The sequence below is a fragment of the Polyodon spathula genome, chromosome 15, assembly GCF_017654505.1.
Source record: "Polyodon spathula isolate WHYD16114869_AA chromosome 15, ASM1765450v1, whole genome shotgun sequence".
Taxonomy (NCBI): Eukaryota; Metazoa; Chordata; class Actinopteri; order Acipenseriformes; family Polyodontidae; genus Polyodon; species Polyodon spathula.
In genome coordinates, this window is record NC_054548.1 from 21,600,340 (window position 1) to 21,617,144 (window position 16,805).

Consider the following 16,805-nt stretch of genomic DNA (forward strand, 5'->3'; position numbering starts at 1 on the left):
ATGTCCAGACTTCTAGGGGCTAGATGTCTCGCCTTCGTCTCGTGCTGCACAAAGCCCCGAGGCATCTGTATATTGGACATATACAGACACCCTGTCAGGCCTTCTTGCATGCATATAGGTATGTAACATTTTAAATAATAGAAAATGTTTGTGTGTGAAAGACAGTGATTTTTTCAAGAGTGCAGAATCGTAATGCAGGACATCTTTCTGTGTCTGAAAATGTGTAATCTCTTGTCAAGGATAGGACTAGGGGGGTTGAGGTGTAAAGAAAACAAATGCCTTGGTGTATTTTGTACAACATGGACCCAACAATGCACTTGATCCATCCATTTATAAGCACATTTTCTGTATGATTTTTTTTTTCCTAAATATGAGTGGGGTTGCCTTAACTCCCAAATCCACAACCGTGTCTCAGTTGTTTCATTCCCTCACAAGTGTATTTCAACTTTCTTTAACTGGCTTTAACCATGATCCTGTTATATCAGAGATTTTTTATTTTTTAAAAAAGCAATATCTTTCTTATGCTTACATAAACAATATTTACATTTACATTTTATCATTCAAATGCATCAGATTTCAATAGTGCTTGTATTGTAATATGTTTCCAACAGTAGGCCTAATGCAGGCTACACTTAATACACATGTAAAGAGCATGCAATCAATGTAAATAATTTACTGCTGTAGCAAACGACTCAATGAAACAAAATTTAAAAAGTCATCTTTTGAAAATTACAGAAAGCTAATGAGCAGCTTTACATGTGCTTTAATGCCTTGTATTTTTTAGTACACCACATATATAAATAAGATTGATATTTAATTACATACATTTGCTCACTGTTATTTAATAGCACAAAAGATACAAAAGTGGTCAGCTTGGTAGACATTTTAATGAAAGGCATCCTGATTTTCCTACTCTCCACTCTTCCTTGTTGATCATTATTGTCAAGGCTAAATTATATCTCAAAATAGTTTTAAAAAAATACCTAAAGAAATACAAGCTTGTTAAATTTGTGCAGGAAGGTGTACAATAAATAAGTATTTTTTATATAAACACTTTCTTTTTCCATTAATAAATTCAGGGAAGTTGTTTTTTTTTCACCACTAGGTGGAGCAGTACTTCTACAATTGATTGTCCTTGAGTAAGGCGTTGGGGAATGATTGTAATAATCCGTCTAAAATGACAACTGTATTATTGCTGGTTGCTGTGCATACAAAATAATTGAGTGTAAAGAACTAACACCCGGGTGGATAAAATGCTTTATCCAATCGGCATTTGTAACACAACAAAGTCATTACAGAATGACAATACATTTGTTGGATGCAAAAATGCAAGAATTGCTGCCATCCAATCAATTAGTAAATTCTAGCACACATTAATGCATGTAAATAATAATCATTCAATGCTTACAATAAGGCACATTATTTCACAGGCAAGCTAATCAAAAATTGCATTTTATACTGATTATTAACTGGTATATTTAAATACACACAATATGTTTACGTATATATTAGTACCTGACATATACGTTTACACACAAAGGTGAAAGCTCTTAAAACTGTAAAGTCATGAACTCTACAAGTAAAGGCTCAATTGCACACACTCTAAGTTTAACATGAATTCCTGGTACAGAAACATTGAACATGTTCTCACTCCTGACCTAGTCATAGGGAAGTATATATTCCTGTTCATAGGGTCCTGGCATATTGATCTTGCACAAGTAAAAAAATAAAAATAAAAAGCAAGCCACTTCAAGTCATCAAAATCACTTTGGAATGGGCTTCTGCTGAACCAGCTTTATAGTGTAACAAGAATATAAAATCTTGTTGCAAGTGAAGATTAAAATTAGTTCCTTGATTCATTTTTCACAATCCATTTCCTCACTTTGACTTCCAATCAAACTCATTTCTTCTTACAGTACATGGAATTGGTTATTCAGCCACATGATGTCAATATCTTTACACGTTACACCTCTCTGCTGACTGATTGTAGATGGAGTTCACCCTTTCTACATAGCTTGCATAGGGTTCAACTTCTTCCACATCCTGCTATTAAAAAACAAGAAAAGATTTACATAGATTTCATACAAGAATTTACATAAATACTTTCAAATATGTTAACCTTTGAGAGCCAGATATAGCACCTTAAAATCACAGCTACAAATGTGACCATGTTCTGGTTTCAAAATTGCCATACCTATCTTCATTTTGGTCCAGTAAGGCGCCCATAAATTGCCCCACTGCACATTTAAACACATGTGATCTCCACCATTTCAGGAGGAGACGAAAACATGTTAGCAGATAAACAGGATAAACAATATATACTCTCAAAGAATAAAACAAAGAGATAGGAATGGTTCTAAGTATTTTTAAATATTGATATTTTTGTTTATGCACAATTTGGGGTAGAACAGAACTATCCCCTAGCTAAAATATGGTGGGTGAGTTGAGTCTTTTGTTAACATTACCTTACAGTTACTGGTATGATAATGGTGTTTACTTTACTGTTCTTGATAGAGTAGTGATACATTGTTGTAGTGATGTTGCTGCCCTACCTACCACTCCTGTGCAGATGAGGACAGTAAAGCCAAGGGAACACAAAGCCACTTTTTCAGGAGCAGTGGATTGAAACCTGGTTCCAGGAGAATGGGAGACCTAGTTTGAGGCAACTTTACTGTATCAAACCCCAAGTCTCCTCTGGTGTGCCATGCAATCACCAGAAACCTGATCTCCTGAAACCGAGTTCCAAGCCCCGAAGTGGCTTTGTGTTCCCTCAGCTTAACAGTGAGCCAGTGAGGACAGCTGCAATGAGCTAGAGTATTTGCAGCCCCCTCAAACAGCAGAAAGGTTGGTATAATGGTATAATATAGTATATTTGGGCTGTAGTGTCATATAAATGTAGGCCAGTAGTGTACAGAATACATAAATGAATATATAAATACATACAATATATAATATGTTCTCAATAAGAAATATAAGACTAAGGGCCAGATCTGCCTCCTATTGTATTTTCTGTTTCTGTAGACACTGGAAAAAGAGCGAGAAAAGAAATGAGGTGGATGGGAAATCCATAGTGGGACTAGAGAAAGCAATGTAGTGGGATGTGCCAAGAAATGCAGCTGGGCTCTCGGGATCTTTGTTGGTTATAAAAGGCAATATCCTATAGAGGGTACTTAATTCTTAGTTTTCATCATGGCAGAGGATTGATATTTTACAGTGTTGTAGTCAGACCAGGTATTGACACAGGGAAGATACATGCTAGCTATTCTGAGCTGGAAATGGGGTTTGTTTTCTTGTTCAAGCACAAGTTCAGTTAAGAGTTTTTCAATGTCAAATATTTGAAACATTTCATATTGTATTACCTGAGTTTTGGTTGGTGCAGTTGCTACAGGGATGGTTGACTTGCAACAATTTCTGTTGGACATCAAATATAAAATAGGATTTGTTTAGCCTTGTTAAGAAGATACAATTGTCTATTAATAATACATATTAAACTGGATTCACTAAGCCTTTAGTCCATTAAACAAAACAAATATAAAAGCTAAACAAAAACAAAACAGGAAACACATCTTAAGCTTACAAAAAATGAAACAAATCACTTAGCATGTTAATTAATACTTCAGTTAATTCTTTCTAGCACTGTTATATTACCTATCTGGTAAGGCCTGACAAAAACTATTGTTCTAATATTGAGTGAATCTGGCTCATTGTGGAATTCCCAATGTGAAGAATAAACTTGTCTTACCTGAGGTCAGCTAGGTACTTTTTTATGCAAGCAAAAGATGTTACAAATATAATCAACAGAACACAAAATAAACAGGAGGGAATGACAACCCAATACATTGAATGTCGAGCTAGAAAGAAAATAAACAAAATAAAGCATTATTAGACATTATTGAATTTAACAAACATGTACAAATGTGTGCCTTAATAGTATTCTTTTCATTAAGTCTTACAAAACTGCAGACCAGTTCAGTAGTAGACCAGTAAACCAATCTAACCTTCATATTGAGGTCCCTCTTGCACAGTACAAGACACAGAAACTATTTTGTAAATTTGTTATCCTATGGAAGTCTTTATGTAAAGTTATTTAGTGCTAGAATAGCTGCTTTTTTAAAACCATAATACTGTGTGAACAAAAAGCTGATTGAAATCATCTACCAATGCATATTTATAGTCAATTCCAGTGTTATGGAAGTGACATTTACACACAAAATGCAACTTTGTAACCATGCACAAGGACTCCCTTAATGAATTACATAAACACTGTTTTTAAGCCATGTCCTGTTAAAATCCTACAGTTCAGAGTATCACAGTTTTGTTTGGAGCTGCCCACTGATGGTCGTGTTATGCATGTGACAGGAATGGACAAGCATCGTTGTGTCAATTTATATGTTTGAAAAGTATATGATTTGTTGGACCTCCAACTAAAACATTTATTGTGATTCTGAAAGACTTGGCACTAGAATTTCTTAGAAAAATGAGTGACTTGTATAGTAACCAAAGTGCAGACAGACAGCAAGGCATGGTGAGCTGTCAAGGCTGATTGATGGGCTATCAGGAGGCTCATTGAAACAACAGAAATGCCCAAAGACCGCCCACTTGAGGAAGGCAGACTGATATAATCAATCTTCAATACATGGCGGCAAGTCCCAACTAATAAATACAAATAATACTGCAACATTTAATTGTTATAATTGTTATAATATGTTTTATATATACCAGTCAATTTGACTGCCCCTGGTTGGAATAGGAATTGTAAAGGAACAGTATTTTATCTCACAAATTTTTTAATTCAATGAAGTAACTTTTAAAAAACATTATGTGTTACAATAGTTTGTCATTTAAACCTCAAACAAAACGAAATCGAGATTGAATTATAATTAATCAATAAAGATGCACCCTGTATTTACATTTGCATATACAACCAATACATTAATAAACATGCCAATCTGCTTCAAACATTACTGGAAATCTTCCACTATATACTATCAGCAAAACTTGATTAGAAATTCTTCAAACGGGAGGTTTTGTGAACAAAACAAAGTATCCCTGGGTATCAGCGAAGGGGAATGATAGAACTTTTTTTTTTTAAAGAATGCCAATTAAATAGTTAAGTTCTCCTAGATGCCACCTGTAATAGAATATAGCAGTGTACTATCTGTAAAGATACTGTCTAAAAGTGAGTAGTCTACATCACGTTAGTACAGTTAAAAAAATGCGGCACTGAAACGGTTAAGGTTCAGTGGACACCACCTGTAATTGAACTTGACAGAGAGAATCACAGAATACAGTTGTACACCAAGTATGAAGCCAATATCTCAAAGCACATGACCCTAATATGGCAGACATCTTAGGTTACTGGTGAAAGTGAAGGATATTGATAGATTTTGCTTGAGCAGAATCCATAACACTGAAACCATGAAATTGCAAGCTGAAATTTTCTGAGATTAGCAGTTTAAGACGTAGTGGCAGCAGATTTACATATTCATGCCAGCTCCCGTAACAGGGATGCAAATCAATAGCAATTTAAGTTTTCATTTTTGTGACAAGAATGCCAGGTCTAGTCTGTATGTTTCTGATTGGCTGACTTTATCTGTGCCTTTTAGTACTGAATATGATTGAGTAGCAAAAAGGTATTGTGGTTTTCAAGCATCTAGCTTTTAAACCAAAGGTAACGGACTATATAAATTGCGCCTGCGATTGTTTTAATTGAAAGTGAGATCTGAGTATCTCTACTATACAAATGATGTACTGGATATTGGCTCTTCTCAGGTTTATTAAAAAAATAAATAATAATTGGCAGGTGACTTTACAATCATGCCAGATATCCATGAATCCATAAACAGCAATTCATGACTAATAATAAATATACTGTTCAGATTCAGACAGTGTATACAGTATTTTTCAAGTATAGTGCAGATGTAAATGTAACTAGGTAATACGCTTTCTTTTAATTTGTAAAACATATTTAATATACAGTTGTAAACATACCTGTGTGGATTAATGGAATAGTGTAAGTTTGTGATTCATTCCAATATGGATGACTGACTATGCAGGTGACATTTCCCATAGATGTATTGTAAGGTATGATAAGCCTGCTTTCCACTGTAAAGGTACGATTCTGGTTGTAAGTGATCTTGTCAGTTACATTTCCATCTGATGACCATGATATGCTTGCATTTGGTCTCCCATTGGAAGCTTCACACACAGCCACGTCATGATTGTCATTGGGAGAATATTCAATTCTTCCACTTATCTCTGGTTGAACTTGAAAAATAATACATTTAACCATTAAAACATGATTATCATGGTATTTATAAAAACAACTTGTGTTTCCTTATTTCTACTTTAAGAAGTACATTTGTTTTTGGGAAATTGGCCTCCCCAATGTCTAAATCCACCACATTCCCAGTGTATTGAATGGCCTTCGTTCAATTGTTATTTGCTTTATCTATCCAGGTGTCCTCTTTGGAATGTTATTCTTACCTATGGCAGATACATTAAACAATATTTTGTGGCTCCCATGTTGGAAAGCTGTCTGACATGTGTAAATCCCTTCATATGTATATTTAAATGAGGGTATGTGCAGCTGTGATCTTCCTTCCGTTGTATTGATAAGTATTCTTCCATCATTACAAGTATTGACAGCAGGATCGCTATTGCTGTTTGCAATCCTGCACTTCATTTCATCCGTGTGCTTTAACTCCCAGGTATCAAACAGCATTGTGCTCCATGTTCGATTTGTGCAGCTCAGATTAATCTTCTCACCCAGCTTAATGCTGATGAACTCTTCATCTAGGGAAATTAAAAGGAAATTACTAATAACATTATAAAACCATTGTCGTGTATTTAAGTGCTTTATCAATTATCACAAGTGTGATACTGTATATTTACAGAGATTTGGGGGAATTGATAATAACAAGAATTCAAATTCTTAGTTAAAAAAAAAAGTGCTTTTGTGTCAAAGACCCAAATGGGAGTGAAATACATGGGGCATATGATAATAACACAAAGTGAAGGTCATGTTTAATATAATGCAAGATCCAAATCATAAACTTTCTGTTTTAGTATTAAATACAAAAACGTTTACATATAAAGACTAGGATAGATATTACATTGGTGGTTAGTGGGAGTTAACCAGTACACCATACTTTTACAACATTAAAGACTACTTTAAAACTCTCAGGAATGATTAATGAACAGAAGCAAGGATGTAAGAAACAAAGTGATTCTGTCATTAGTAATATTAGCGATTTTTTTTTTCAACTTAAAACACTGTTCCCCTTAATATTTAATAAAGCATTAGTACTGAATGACAAGTACAACACTCAGTACCGACGTTTTATTCAGTAACTATGTTTGAATTATAACAAATCTTTTTTTTTTTTTTTTTTAACCAATTACCAAACATATCCAGTGGTTTTGTTGAAGCTGAAGAGCTTGGTGTCACCCTGAAGGCAAGTGAAGGATTTGATTGGGTTTCTAAAGAAGAAATCAAGGTTATATGGGTTAATTTCTAACAAGAAATATTAGTACAATGTTATAAATTACATTTTTGGAAGCAAATACACAGACAAAATGAGTCAGTTCAACTAGTTATATAAAAAAAGGTTAGCTTTGATTAGTGGTCATTACATTAACATTAGCTGCATTAGGAGTCTCAATAAATGTTAGGTATACATATAATATGACCGGGTGAGTGGTATCTTTCTGGAATAAAAACCTTTTAAAGGTACAGTAGCCTTATCATCTTAGTCTGCAGGGCTGATTTCATGAAAACATTCATAATGTGATAAGTGGCAAATGTTTAATGTGAAGCAAAATTAAATTTTATATATATATATATATATATATATATATATATATATATATATATATATATATATATAAAGGTATAAACCACTACAGGCCGTGCGGTTCCCATGATAGATAAATAGATAGATATTTTTTTTAAAAAAGTAGTATCTGTTTAGGCAGCTAGTCATCAAGCATGTTGAGTAAAAGACAAACCAAACTCCACTTGTCTGTTGTTTGTAGAGGATGGTTGGGTCACACACTTAGATGGCTCAACTGTATCCTTAATTCATTTTAGACTTGATGTTCAAGAAAGTAAAAAGCAAGCAGCAATGCTTTTTACTTCTAAAAAAAAAAAAAAAAAAAAAAAAAAAAACTTCTTGATTATTAAAAAACACGAAACACACAAAACACATTCGTTTTGACAGTACGCGTATTCATCAGGTGTTGATTTAAAAAAAAAAAAAAAAACATCAGGTGAATCCAATATATAAATCAGTAAATGGAGCCAATTAAATAGAACAACAAGTAATAAACTCGTTAGTAAAGTATCTCAATTCAGGATAATTGGTCCTGACATATACTTAAATAAACATGATAGTATAAATATAATTATTCAATCATTAAAAGTACAACCATGAAAGCATGAAAGGACCAGTGAACTCTCAAAAGGAACTGTCCACCACAAAACAATTTGTTAGTTACCAATATTAGTCTGTAGGAAGCAATTGTTTCTTGAATGTTCTCAATGTTTAAAACTGCCTAATTTTACGTATGCATGTGTGGGAATTTGACTGGTGATTGTGAACAGGGGTAGAGGTGATACGGTGCAAAAGGAATCGCAAACAATTGTAATCCGGTAGGAAAGTTGTTTGAATTGGAATCCGGGTCTGGTGACCAACAAAAGAAAAACACCCTAGATCATTTGGGATGCAGTCAGGGAAGTTGCACAGAAGGATATTAGTTTTCATAGAACAAAATGCTCAGCACTTACAAAATCTGTCATTGGGCCTGTTTGTTCATCAGGAGATGCTTGAAGACATTGGCAAAGAGCCATACTCTCTAATTGAAGACGAAAGCACAGACATCAGTGCAAACAAGCAACTCTGTGTGGTGTTAAGATACTTCAGCAGAAAACTTGAATGTATCGTGACATCGTTTGCAGGATTGTTAGCTTGCCAGCCGGTGATTCTCATAGCGTTGAAACAGCCTTATTCAAATTCTTAAAGGAAAACCAACTGGAAGTGAAAAGATGCATTGGTCTGGCAACAGTACAATGTGTGGGAAAAATACTTCGGTACTAACAAAGCTAAGGGAGGTGAATCCAAAAATTGTGTACATTAAGTATGTTTGTCATTCACTGCAGCTCTGTGCGTCTAAAACAATGGACTTACTTCCTCGAAACATTGCGTACATGGTATCACAAAAGTACTTGTGGTTTTCCCACACCACTCAGCGTCAAAATAAGTACCACAATCTCTATGCCACCATTGACTTGGAGAAGCCCCACTGCAGATTTTGCAGCTTTTTGTCACAAGATGGCTCACAATTAGTCAGTGTGTTGATCGAGTGCTTTCTCAGTACGAAGAGCTGAAGTTGCACTTTCAGCTTACAATGGACACCGAAAGGAACTACAATGCTGACCTACTGTACCAGATGTATTCAGACCGCGTAAACAGAATGTATCTGTTTTTTTCTTCAGTCCGTTGTCAGCGAGGTCAACAGAATAAACAAGCTGTTTCAGCTTGAAAGCGCCAATCCAGCAAAACTTTTTGCTGATTTAATGACATTTTATCGCAGTTTGATCCAACGAATCATGAAACCTCACGATTTTCCAACATGGTCATCTGTAATGGATTTTGACATAACGTCCGACAGAAACAGCTTGCCACTTTCAGCAGTGGACTCGGGATCAAGTTCCAGTTAGAACTGTCAGAATCAAAGATCGAACCTCAGAAAGCAGAGGATGTCAAACGCAGATGCAGAGATTACATGTTCGAGCTTCTGAAAGAGATAAAACAAAGATTGCTTCCCAATATCCAGCAACTTGAGTCACTTACCATTCTCAGCCCAACTGTTGTACTCAGTTCCAAAAAGCCACAGCTGGCAAATGTATCATTTTTGCCACTATACAATGGAGAGCTTGGCAAACTTGAACAGCAATGGCGAGCTTTAAACAATGTACAGTGGGTGCACACTGAAGAAGACAGCCAAATTGAAGAGTTCTGGAATGAAGTGGCGAAACACACCGATGCAGCTGGTGATAAAGATTTCACTGAACTTGGTCTTTTTGCCTTATCTCTTTTAGCCCTACCATTTAGCAATGCATCAGTGGAACAAGCTTTTTCACCAATGGCCTAATCAAAACCAAACTACAAAACAGAACACAAGATTAATTGTTGGAAAACATTCTTAGGGTCAGAGCACATATGCAGTGTAATAAGATGTGCTGCAACCAATTTCAGCCATCCAAAGCAATGCTGTCACTGTTTACAGGCGACATCTATGAAGCAAATAACGCAGAAGATGGTGTCGACTCAGAGGAGCTTTTTTGAAACAAACAAATATAAGAAAAGAAAAAAAGTTAAAATGTTTTATTTTGTACATTTTTAAAAAAAGGCAAGCTGATGTCTCTATTTTTTGCAATTTGTTAAGGTGTATTTAATGTGGATGTTTAATTGATGTAATTGATGTGATCATCTAGTTAGATTGGTGGTGTAACTTTAAAAGACTGAACTGTTTTCTTCTTTGGAAAACAGTAGCAGCATTAAAGGAGACACACTGTAATCCGGTTGCTGGTATGAATGCCGATTGTGCCTTCAGAGTTTCGTATGATTTTTTTATTTTTTAATGACGTGTGGATGAGCTGTGCTGGGGCTTGTCATTTTTATCACATCTACACTAGATATCTTTTCTTATGAAAACTTTTGATTTTTTATGCATAGGGTTATATGTTAATAGCAATAAGCTTGGTTTCAGTAAAAAGAGCTAGTTTTGAAGTGAGTTTGGGGTATAAACACTGCAGAAATCTGGCAACCCTGAGGCTGATTGACTTCCCAACCTTGGAAACGAACTGTCAGGCCAGCCGGTCCAGATCCCTTTCCTTTCGCTATTTAGCACCCTCACAATTCGAGAGGGAGATTTATAACCAGAACTCATTGTATTTCTGTTACAGCATGGCACTGCAAAATTAAATAAAGTTTGTGAAACCAGACATTTGTTTTTTCAAAAATGTTAGGTGCATTGCTAGTTGCCTCTTTCAAGAACCTGCTACTTGTTATTTGTCTTTCATTCTGAGAGTTTAGTGCTGTGAAAAACCTATGTTTATTTAAATGTGTGGGCAGCTTGAATCAGATTAACAGTAACTACATGAAATAAAATGAAAGTCACATGGAGAGTATGCAACATGTTTTAGATACTGTAGACTGCTATTTGTAAATATATAAAAAAAATCTTCTGTAACAGCTTTCTATATTTAATTATTAAAAGTAACATCTGATTTGCAGTCATGAATAGAAGTGAAAAGCATGCAAAGCAATTTGTACATGGTAAGACAGGTTTCATAACATGTTGAGATTTGCACACTCAGAGCGATTTATCTCATGTCATTTAAATAAAGCAAATGTAAGCAAGTTTGCTGTTTCCAAAATTTAGGTGTAAAACCACAGTGCAAGATTTACAAGGCTCACTGTAATTAGTTTTAATTTCACTTATCCCTCAAGTAAGCCATGCAAATATTTTTAAGAAGCAAAAAATATAAATAACAGTTCAGATGATCATTGCAAAACTAGAATGTGTTTTTTTTTTTTTTTTTTTTTAATCTGGATTATTGTATTGGGAGGAACTAAAAACACACATTAGACATCCCATGAAGTGCATTAGAATTTGCATGTATGCAATGTAATACACTTAAATAAATAATCTGGAATAATTTGCGCGTAGAATACTTTACCATATTGCTAATCACAGGTAAGTACGGCATTTGCTGTATATTTTATGTGCAGTAAATTATTTGTATGTACAGTATTAGCAACTATCATCATTAAACATGTACCTGCATGCAATCTAAAGCAAAGTCTTACACAAAACATTTTTAATTGCCATTTGTTTTGCATTTGTAAATTGTGTAGGTTTTCAAATTTAAACACAGGTTTTCTGTCTTGCATGAAATATTTGAGAGATTTTCCATTTAAATTGCTGCATTAGAGAGAAATGAAAAAAACAGGGCACATACTGTATTCTGATGATTACTGAGTAGGTGTCATTTTATTGTAAGAGTTATGTAATTATTGCAATGAGTGCCACATGATTTTGCAGTTATTATAAATTCCACACATTTGTGCTTATATCTTCAAATTGTTGATCATTAACTATGAATCATGACATGATCGCTATTGACAGATGGCCCTTACAAACTCTTCCTTCCTTTTGGACACTAACAAAGACTTTTCTCTTTAAAAAAGCAGGAGTCAATTTAAGACTGGAGGAAATACTTTGAAACATTACCAGATCATTACTTTTGGATGTTCCTGGTCATCTACAGCAACTGTATGGGTCTGCTCTTGTAAAATCTCCAGGAAAGAAGTGGGCAAAGCCGTCACTTCAGAGTTTTTTTGCTTTCTCTCTAAAAAGTTGTGACTAACTCTCTCTTGAAATGGTAAGTAACAGATGTGTGCTGCAAAACCACATTTGTTTGCAATCAGCATTTATATAGGGTGACAGCTGAAAGCCAGAAACAAGAGAAAAAAACCCTATTGTGGCTCGTTGCTTCAAACCAAATTAGGAACATTTTAAGCTACAACCTGTGTGCTAAAACAAAACAAAACCAAAAAAAACCCCAAACAAACCAAAAAAAAAAAGCAGTATATATATATATATATATATATATATATATATATATATATATATATATTATATATATATATATATATATATATATTATAGATTTCCACTATATTGCAGGATGATGTTGCAACGTCCACACCAGAATCCTGGTTTTAGCAAGTGAAAATCGTTGAATGGTTTTTCCATTGCTTTGTGCCGAAACACGGAACGGACTTAGGTGTACGTACGTATATATCTTCTATCTATATATGTATCATATATATATATGCATATATATATAATATATATATATATATATATATATATAAGATGTGTCACACAGTTTGGTAACCCCAAAATGTTAATTTAGACATGTGGGCATGATAAAGGTAAAGTAAACCATTTTCATGTGATGTTTGTATGTATTAATAGATGTATTATATCGTGTAATAAAACTTCTCGGTAAAAAATCCCTTACACCGTCCTCACCCGTTAACGTCACCTGTGGCACCACCATTACAGTGCCTGGTCTTCTTATAACTGTGTTTGGTCACACCAAAGATGGTATGGCTGAAATGACCGTAGCCGAATCTTTATTAAATAATAAAACAAAAGATTTAAACAAACCGAAAACAAAAGGGCAAGTTGGCCAAACAAACAAAACAAACAATAAACAATAACAAGTATCGTGCTGGTTAATAAACCAGCACATTTAGCAATTGTATTTTCTGTGTTTAAACTCACGTCTCGCCTCTGATACTCTCCTTCCTTAAGCCTGGAGTGCGTCTTTTTTATATTCTGTGGCTGGAGCCTTAAATAGATAATTTAATACAATAAATACCTTAAGGCTCCAGTCACATTCCCACAAGGGTTCTAGGGAAGAGGTTTTAACCCCATCCCCTCCAATTACACATTATAAGACTGGCTTTTTCGCCGGTCTCAAACGGCAAATAAGATGGATGGCTTTGTCCGTCTGCATAATAATAATAATAATAATAATAATAATAATAATAATAATAATAATAATAATAATAATAATAAATACCAAGGGGTGGGCACTTTGCCACATATCCCCTTTGTGCGCAGCATACATGGCCTCAAAAGACCACCGCCCACCTTAGTCCCCAAAGTCCCAGTTTTTAGTTCTGGCCCAGGAACAGGGACAATAGTGGGCAAGGGGTGGCGTTCGTGGTGGACTTTTCTGCTCCTGGAGGTGGAGGTGGTGGAGGCAGCTCCTGCTGCTCTGCTCCTGGAGGTGGTGGAGGCAGAGGCAACTCCTGCTGCTCTGCTTCTGGTGGTCGAGGCCTAACCAGCAGGCATTCTCCCTCTGATGGCTGAGCGGGAACAGCAGGCACCCTTCCTCCACTGCTGGAGACCTGGGTTCTGGACCTGTGGGCCTCCCCTTCCTGGGCTGTGGCCACATCAGTTCCTCCAATCTGGGCACTGCATGCACTGGCTCCCTCATTCTGGGCTCTGGATGCTCGTGCTTCCCTCCTTCTGGGCTCAGCCCACCCCCCACCCCCCTTCTGGGTGATGGATGCTCTGGCCTCCCCCACACTTGGGAATTACTACCTCCTCTTTATATTGCATGGGGCATATAGCTAACGTATGCCCATATGAACCACAGCCAGGGCACGACTCCACCACATGGTTCTTCAAAAAGGCCTCCCAGCCTGCGGTTGATGTTGTGGCTGCTGCAGCTTTCCTCTCCCCTTCTCTTCCTGCTCCTTCTCCCCTTACCTTCCTCTCTTGGGCTGGTTCCTCCTCCTCTTCTTAGAAGGGACAGACAACCACCGTGTGCCCGTATATCCCACAAGCAAGGCACCAGCCTTGGTCCTCCAGACCACCGAGGATACTCTCCTTCCCTAAGCCTGGAGTGCATTTTTTTGGGGACTATGACAATTTATCACCAACAATTCATCACAAACAATTTATCACCAACAATTTATCACCAGCAGTTCATCACCAGGTACAATTCATCACCATGGACAATTCATCATGGATTGTACAACAATTCATCACCAACGATTTATCTCCAAGAATTCATCACCAGCGATTCATCACTGATTAATTGTTCCTATCCAAACAACAGCCATGCCACCTTGAAGCCTATTATTTTATTAAACTTGAAATTTGAAATACATGGTTTACTAGAACACTAGTGCTGAATTCTGTTTTAATTATCTAAACAGTGAGAGCTATTGCATTGATTTGAAGGTTACGTTACGCATCTATGTTGATAGCTACCCCAACTTAAAGGTATAGTCCCTAAAAAATGACACCATTTTCTAATGCAAATATTTACAGTAGTATTCATGTGAATACAGTTTATTTAGTGGAGAGGGGATCTAAAAACTCATTCAAGGTGAAAGAAATTAAGACAAGCATTGCTTTTCGTTTCAACTCTGAACTCTAAATAGTAATGGAGACACATTATTCACATGCATGCTCCATTGTTATGTGTGTCTTTATCTTATCCTTTGAGATTTCAATTATAGGTACAGCGTCTCAATTTTAGTCAACATATACAGTAAAGGTGTTCACTTGTTTGATCATGGGGTCATTCACAAAACACACCAAGGTAAAAAAATAAAAATAAAATGGGCAATGTATTACACTGAAAATAGCCACTACTGTATATGTTCAAAAAAGACTAAAGACATTATGTGGCATTTACTATCCATGCACAATCTCCTCCAATTTACACCTGAAAAGGTTTGCAAAGATGATTGCTAACACTGGTACCAAGTTGAATGCCATACCATACTTGGCATTCATTTATAGTAAAATAAAATAAAATAAATTCAGCAACAAAAACAATGCTATGAGAACCGTATAGTTTGCTGAAACCCATCAATATGGATAAATAATTTTCTTGACATTTACATGGATTAGACCACTTCTGTCAACTTCCATGAGCAATTCTAGTTTGTGAAATATCAGTGAGTCATGTTGAAGATTACATTATGTGGCTGCCCGAGTGACAAGACCGATTTCTTAGCAAAAGGGCGAGAAGTAGAGTGGAATCTTAGGGACTCAAATGTTCCACTTAGAATAATAAAGTTAACCATTTGTCAATATTTCATTATTATTCCAAGGGCTAATTAATACAGTGTCTACACATATTAGAGTAAAAGGTATAATGTAACACCTAGATGCAGTAAATACTGTACAAAGATTAATGGTATACACTCAGTACTTCCAAGCCTTCAAAAAAAAAAACTTTGCTGTAATCTTTTGTGATATGAAAAAAATTCACCTTCATTCCTTATGCTGTACTTTTTGCTAGGTAATGAATATGTACAGTTTTATTTTATTTTACTGTAATTGACAAAATTAAAATTCACCAAAACATTTTGTCAAGGATTTACCAATTTTTGTAGATACAAATATCAAAAATGTGTTTTAAAAAAAGTTGTAATATAAAAATGTACAATGTTCTAAAGTATATTTGAGTACAAATTTGCATTATATTTGAAAAGTTAAGATTAAAGAAGACATGCTATTCCTTTACCATCACCATACCATGCTTTGTATGATACCATTCAGCAGAGAAGTCATTGTGTATTCTATACAAATTCTTACTTTTCTATGACAATCGGCTGCTCAGTGTCTCGTCAGCCAGGTGGACTCTTCATCACAAGTCTCATGTTTAAAAACAAACTACCTTACCATACGTCCAAATGAAGCTGTTAGAAAAAGTCAGAAGACTGATCGTCCATAAATTCACAATCCATCCCATCTCTTCTGTAGTTCCGTTACTTCAGTTTATGCAGAAAAATAATTATTTACATTTTTTTTTGTTGTTCTGCTTTTCCAGGCAGTTCTATATTTAGGCAAAAGCTGCTTGTGTACTGGCGTCTGTCATGTTTCCCCTCTGATAGCATGCACTCGACACTCACTTACTTCCTGCTTTGTGTAACTGTTACCATTCTACACATGTGGTGTGCATGATTGCAAGTGATGGTCTAATCTGTGTGGAAACATTGATGGCTGTTTGAAATACATCACCAATAACTTTAAAACTCTCAACAGCGCTAAATATAGAAATGTTGAAAGAAACTTTATACATGGATTGATGATTGAAGACAGAGAATTACTTCTACTTGAAAAATGTGTCACTGAATTCATGACATTTTCTACATCAGTTTGAAATATACCATGAACCCCTTTATTCACATCTTCTT

General features: G+C 35.5%; 1 protein-coding gene across 2 annotated transcripts; it reads right to left on the reverse strand.

The window, feature by feature from the left end:
- Positions 1 to 507: 507 nt before the first annotated feature.
- On the reverse strand, positions 508 to 16,508 carry LOC121327634 (cell surface glycoprotein CD200 receptor 1-like). 2 transcript variants are annotated; one of them, XM_041271764.1, is made up of 7 exons: positions 16,291 to 16,508; positions 7,405 to 7,482; positions 6,487 to 6,795; positions 5,992 to 6,267; positions 3,743 to 3,851; positions 3,360 to 3,411; positions 508 to 2,046 (listed from the first exon to the last, which is right to left on the reverse strand). In XM_041271764.1, the coding sequence occupies exons 1-7, from the start codon at positions 16,358 to 16,360 to the stop codon at positions 1,957 to 1,959; spliced, it is 984 nt and encodes a 327-aa protein (XP_041127698.1). In that variant the 5' UTR covers positions 16,361 to 16,508; the 3' UTR covers positions 508 to 1,956. The 2 variants fall into 2 exon arrangements, with proteins under 2 accessions (XP_041127698.1, XP_041127699.1); XM_041271765.1 differs by lacking the exon at positions 7,405 to 7,482.
- Between the last annotated feature and the right edge of the window lie 297 nt (positions 16,509 to 16,805).

Excerpts from the sequence above, each read along its gene's own strand:
- LOC121327634 (XM_041271764.1), bottom strand. The coding sequence starts at position 16,360 with ATGGGATGGATTGTGAATTTATGGACGATCAGTCTTCTGACTTTTTCT. Across the intron at positions 3,852-5,991 it reads TATTCCATTAATCCACACAG|CTCGACATTCAATGTATTGG; the intron begins GTATGTTTACAA and ends TTTTCTTTCTAG. Across the intron at positions 3,412-3,742 it reads AAGTACCTAGCTGACCTCAG|AAATTGTTGCAAGTCAACCA; the intron begins GTAAGACAAGTT and ends GATGTCCAACAG.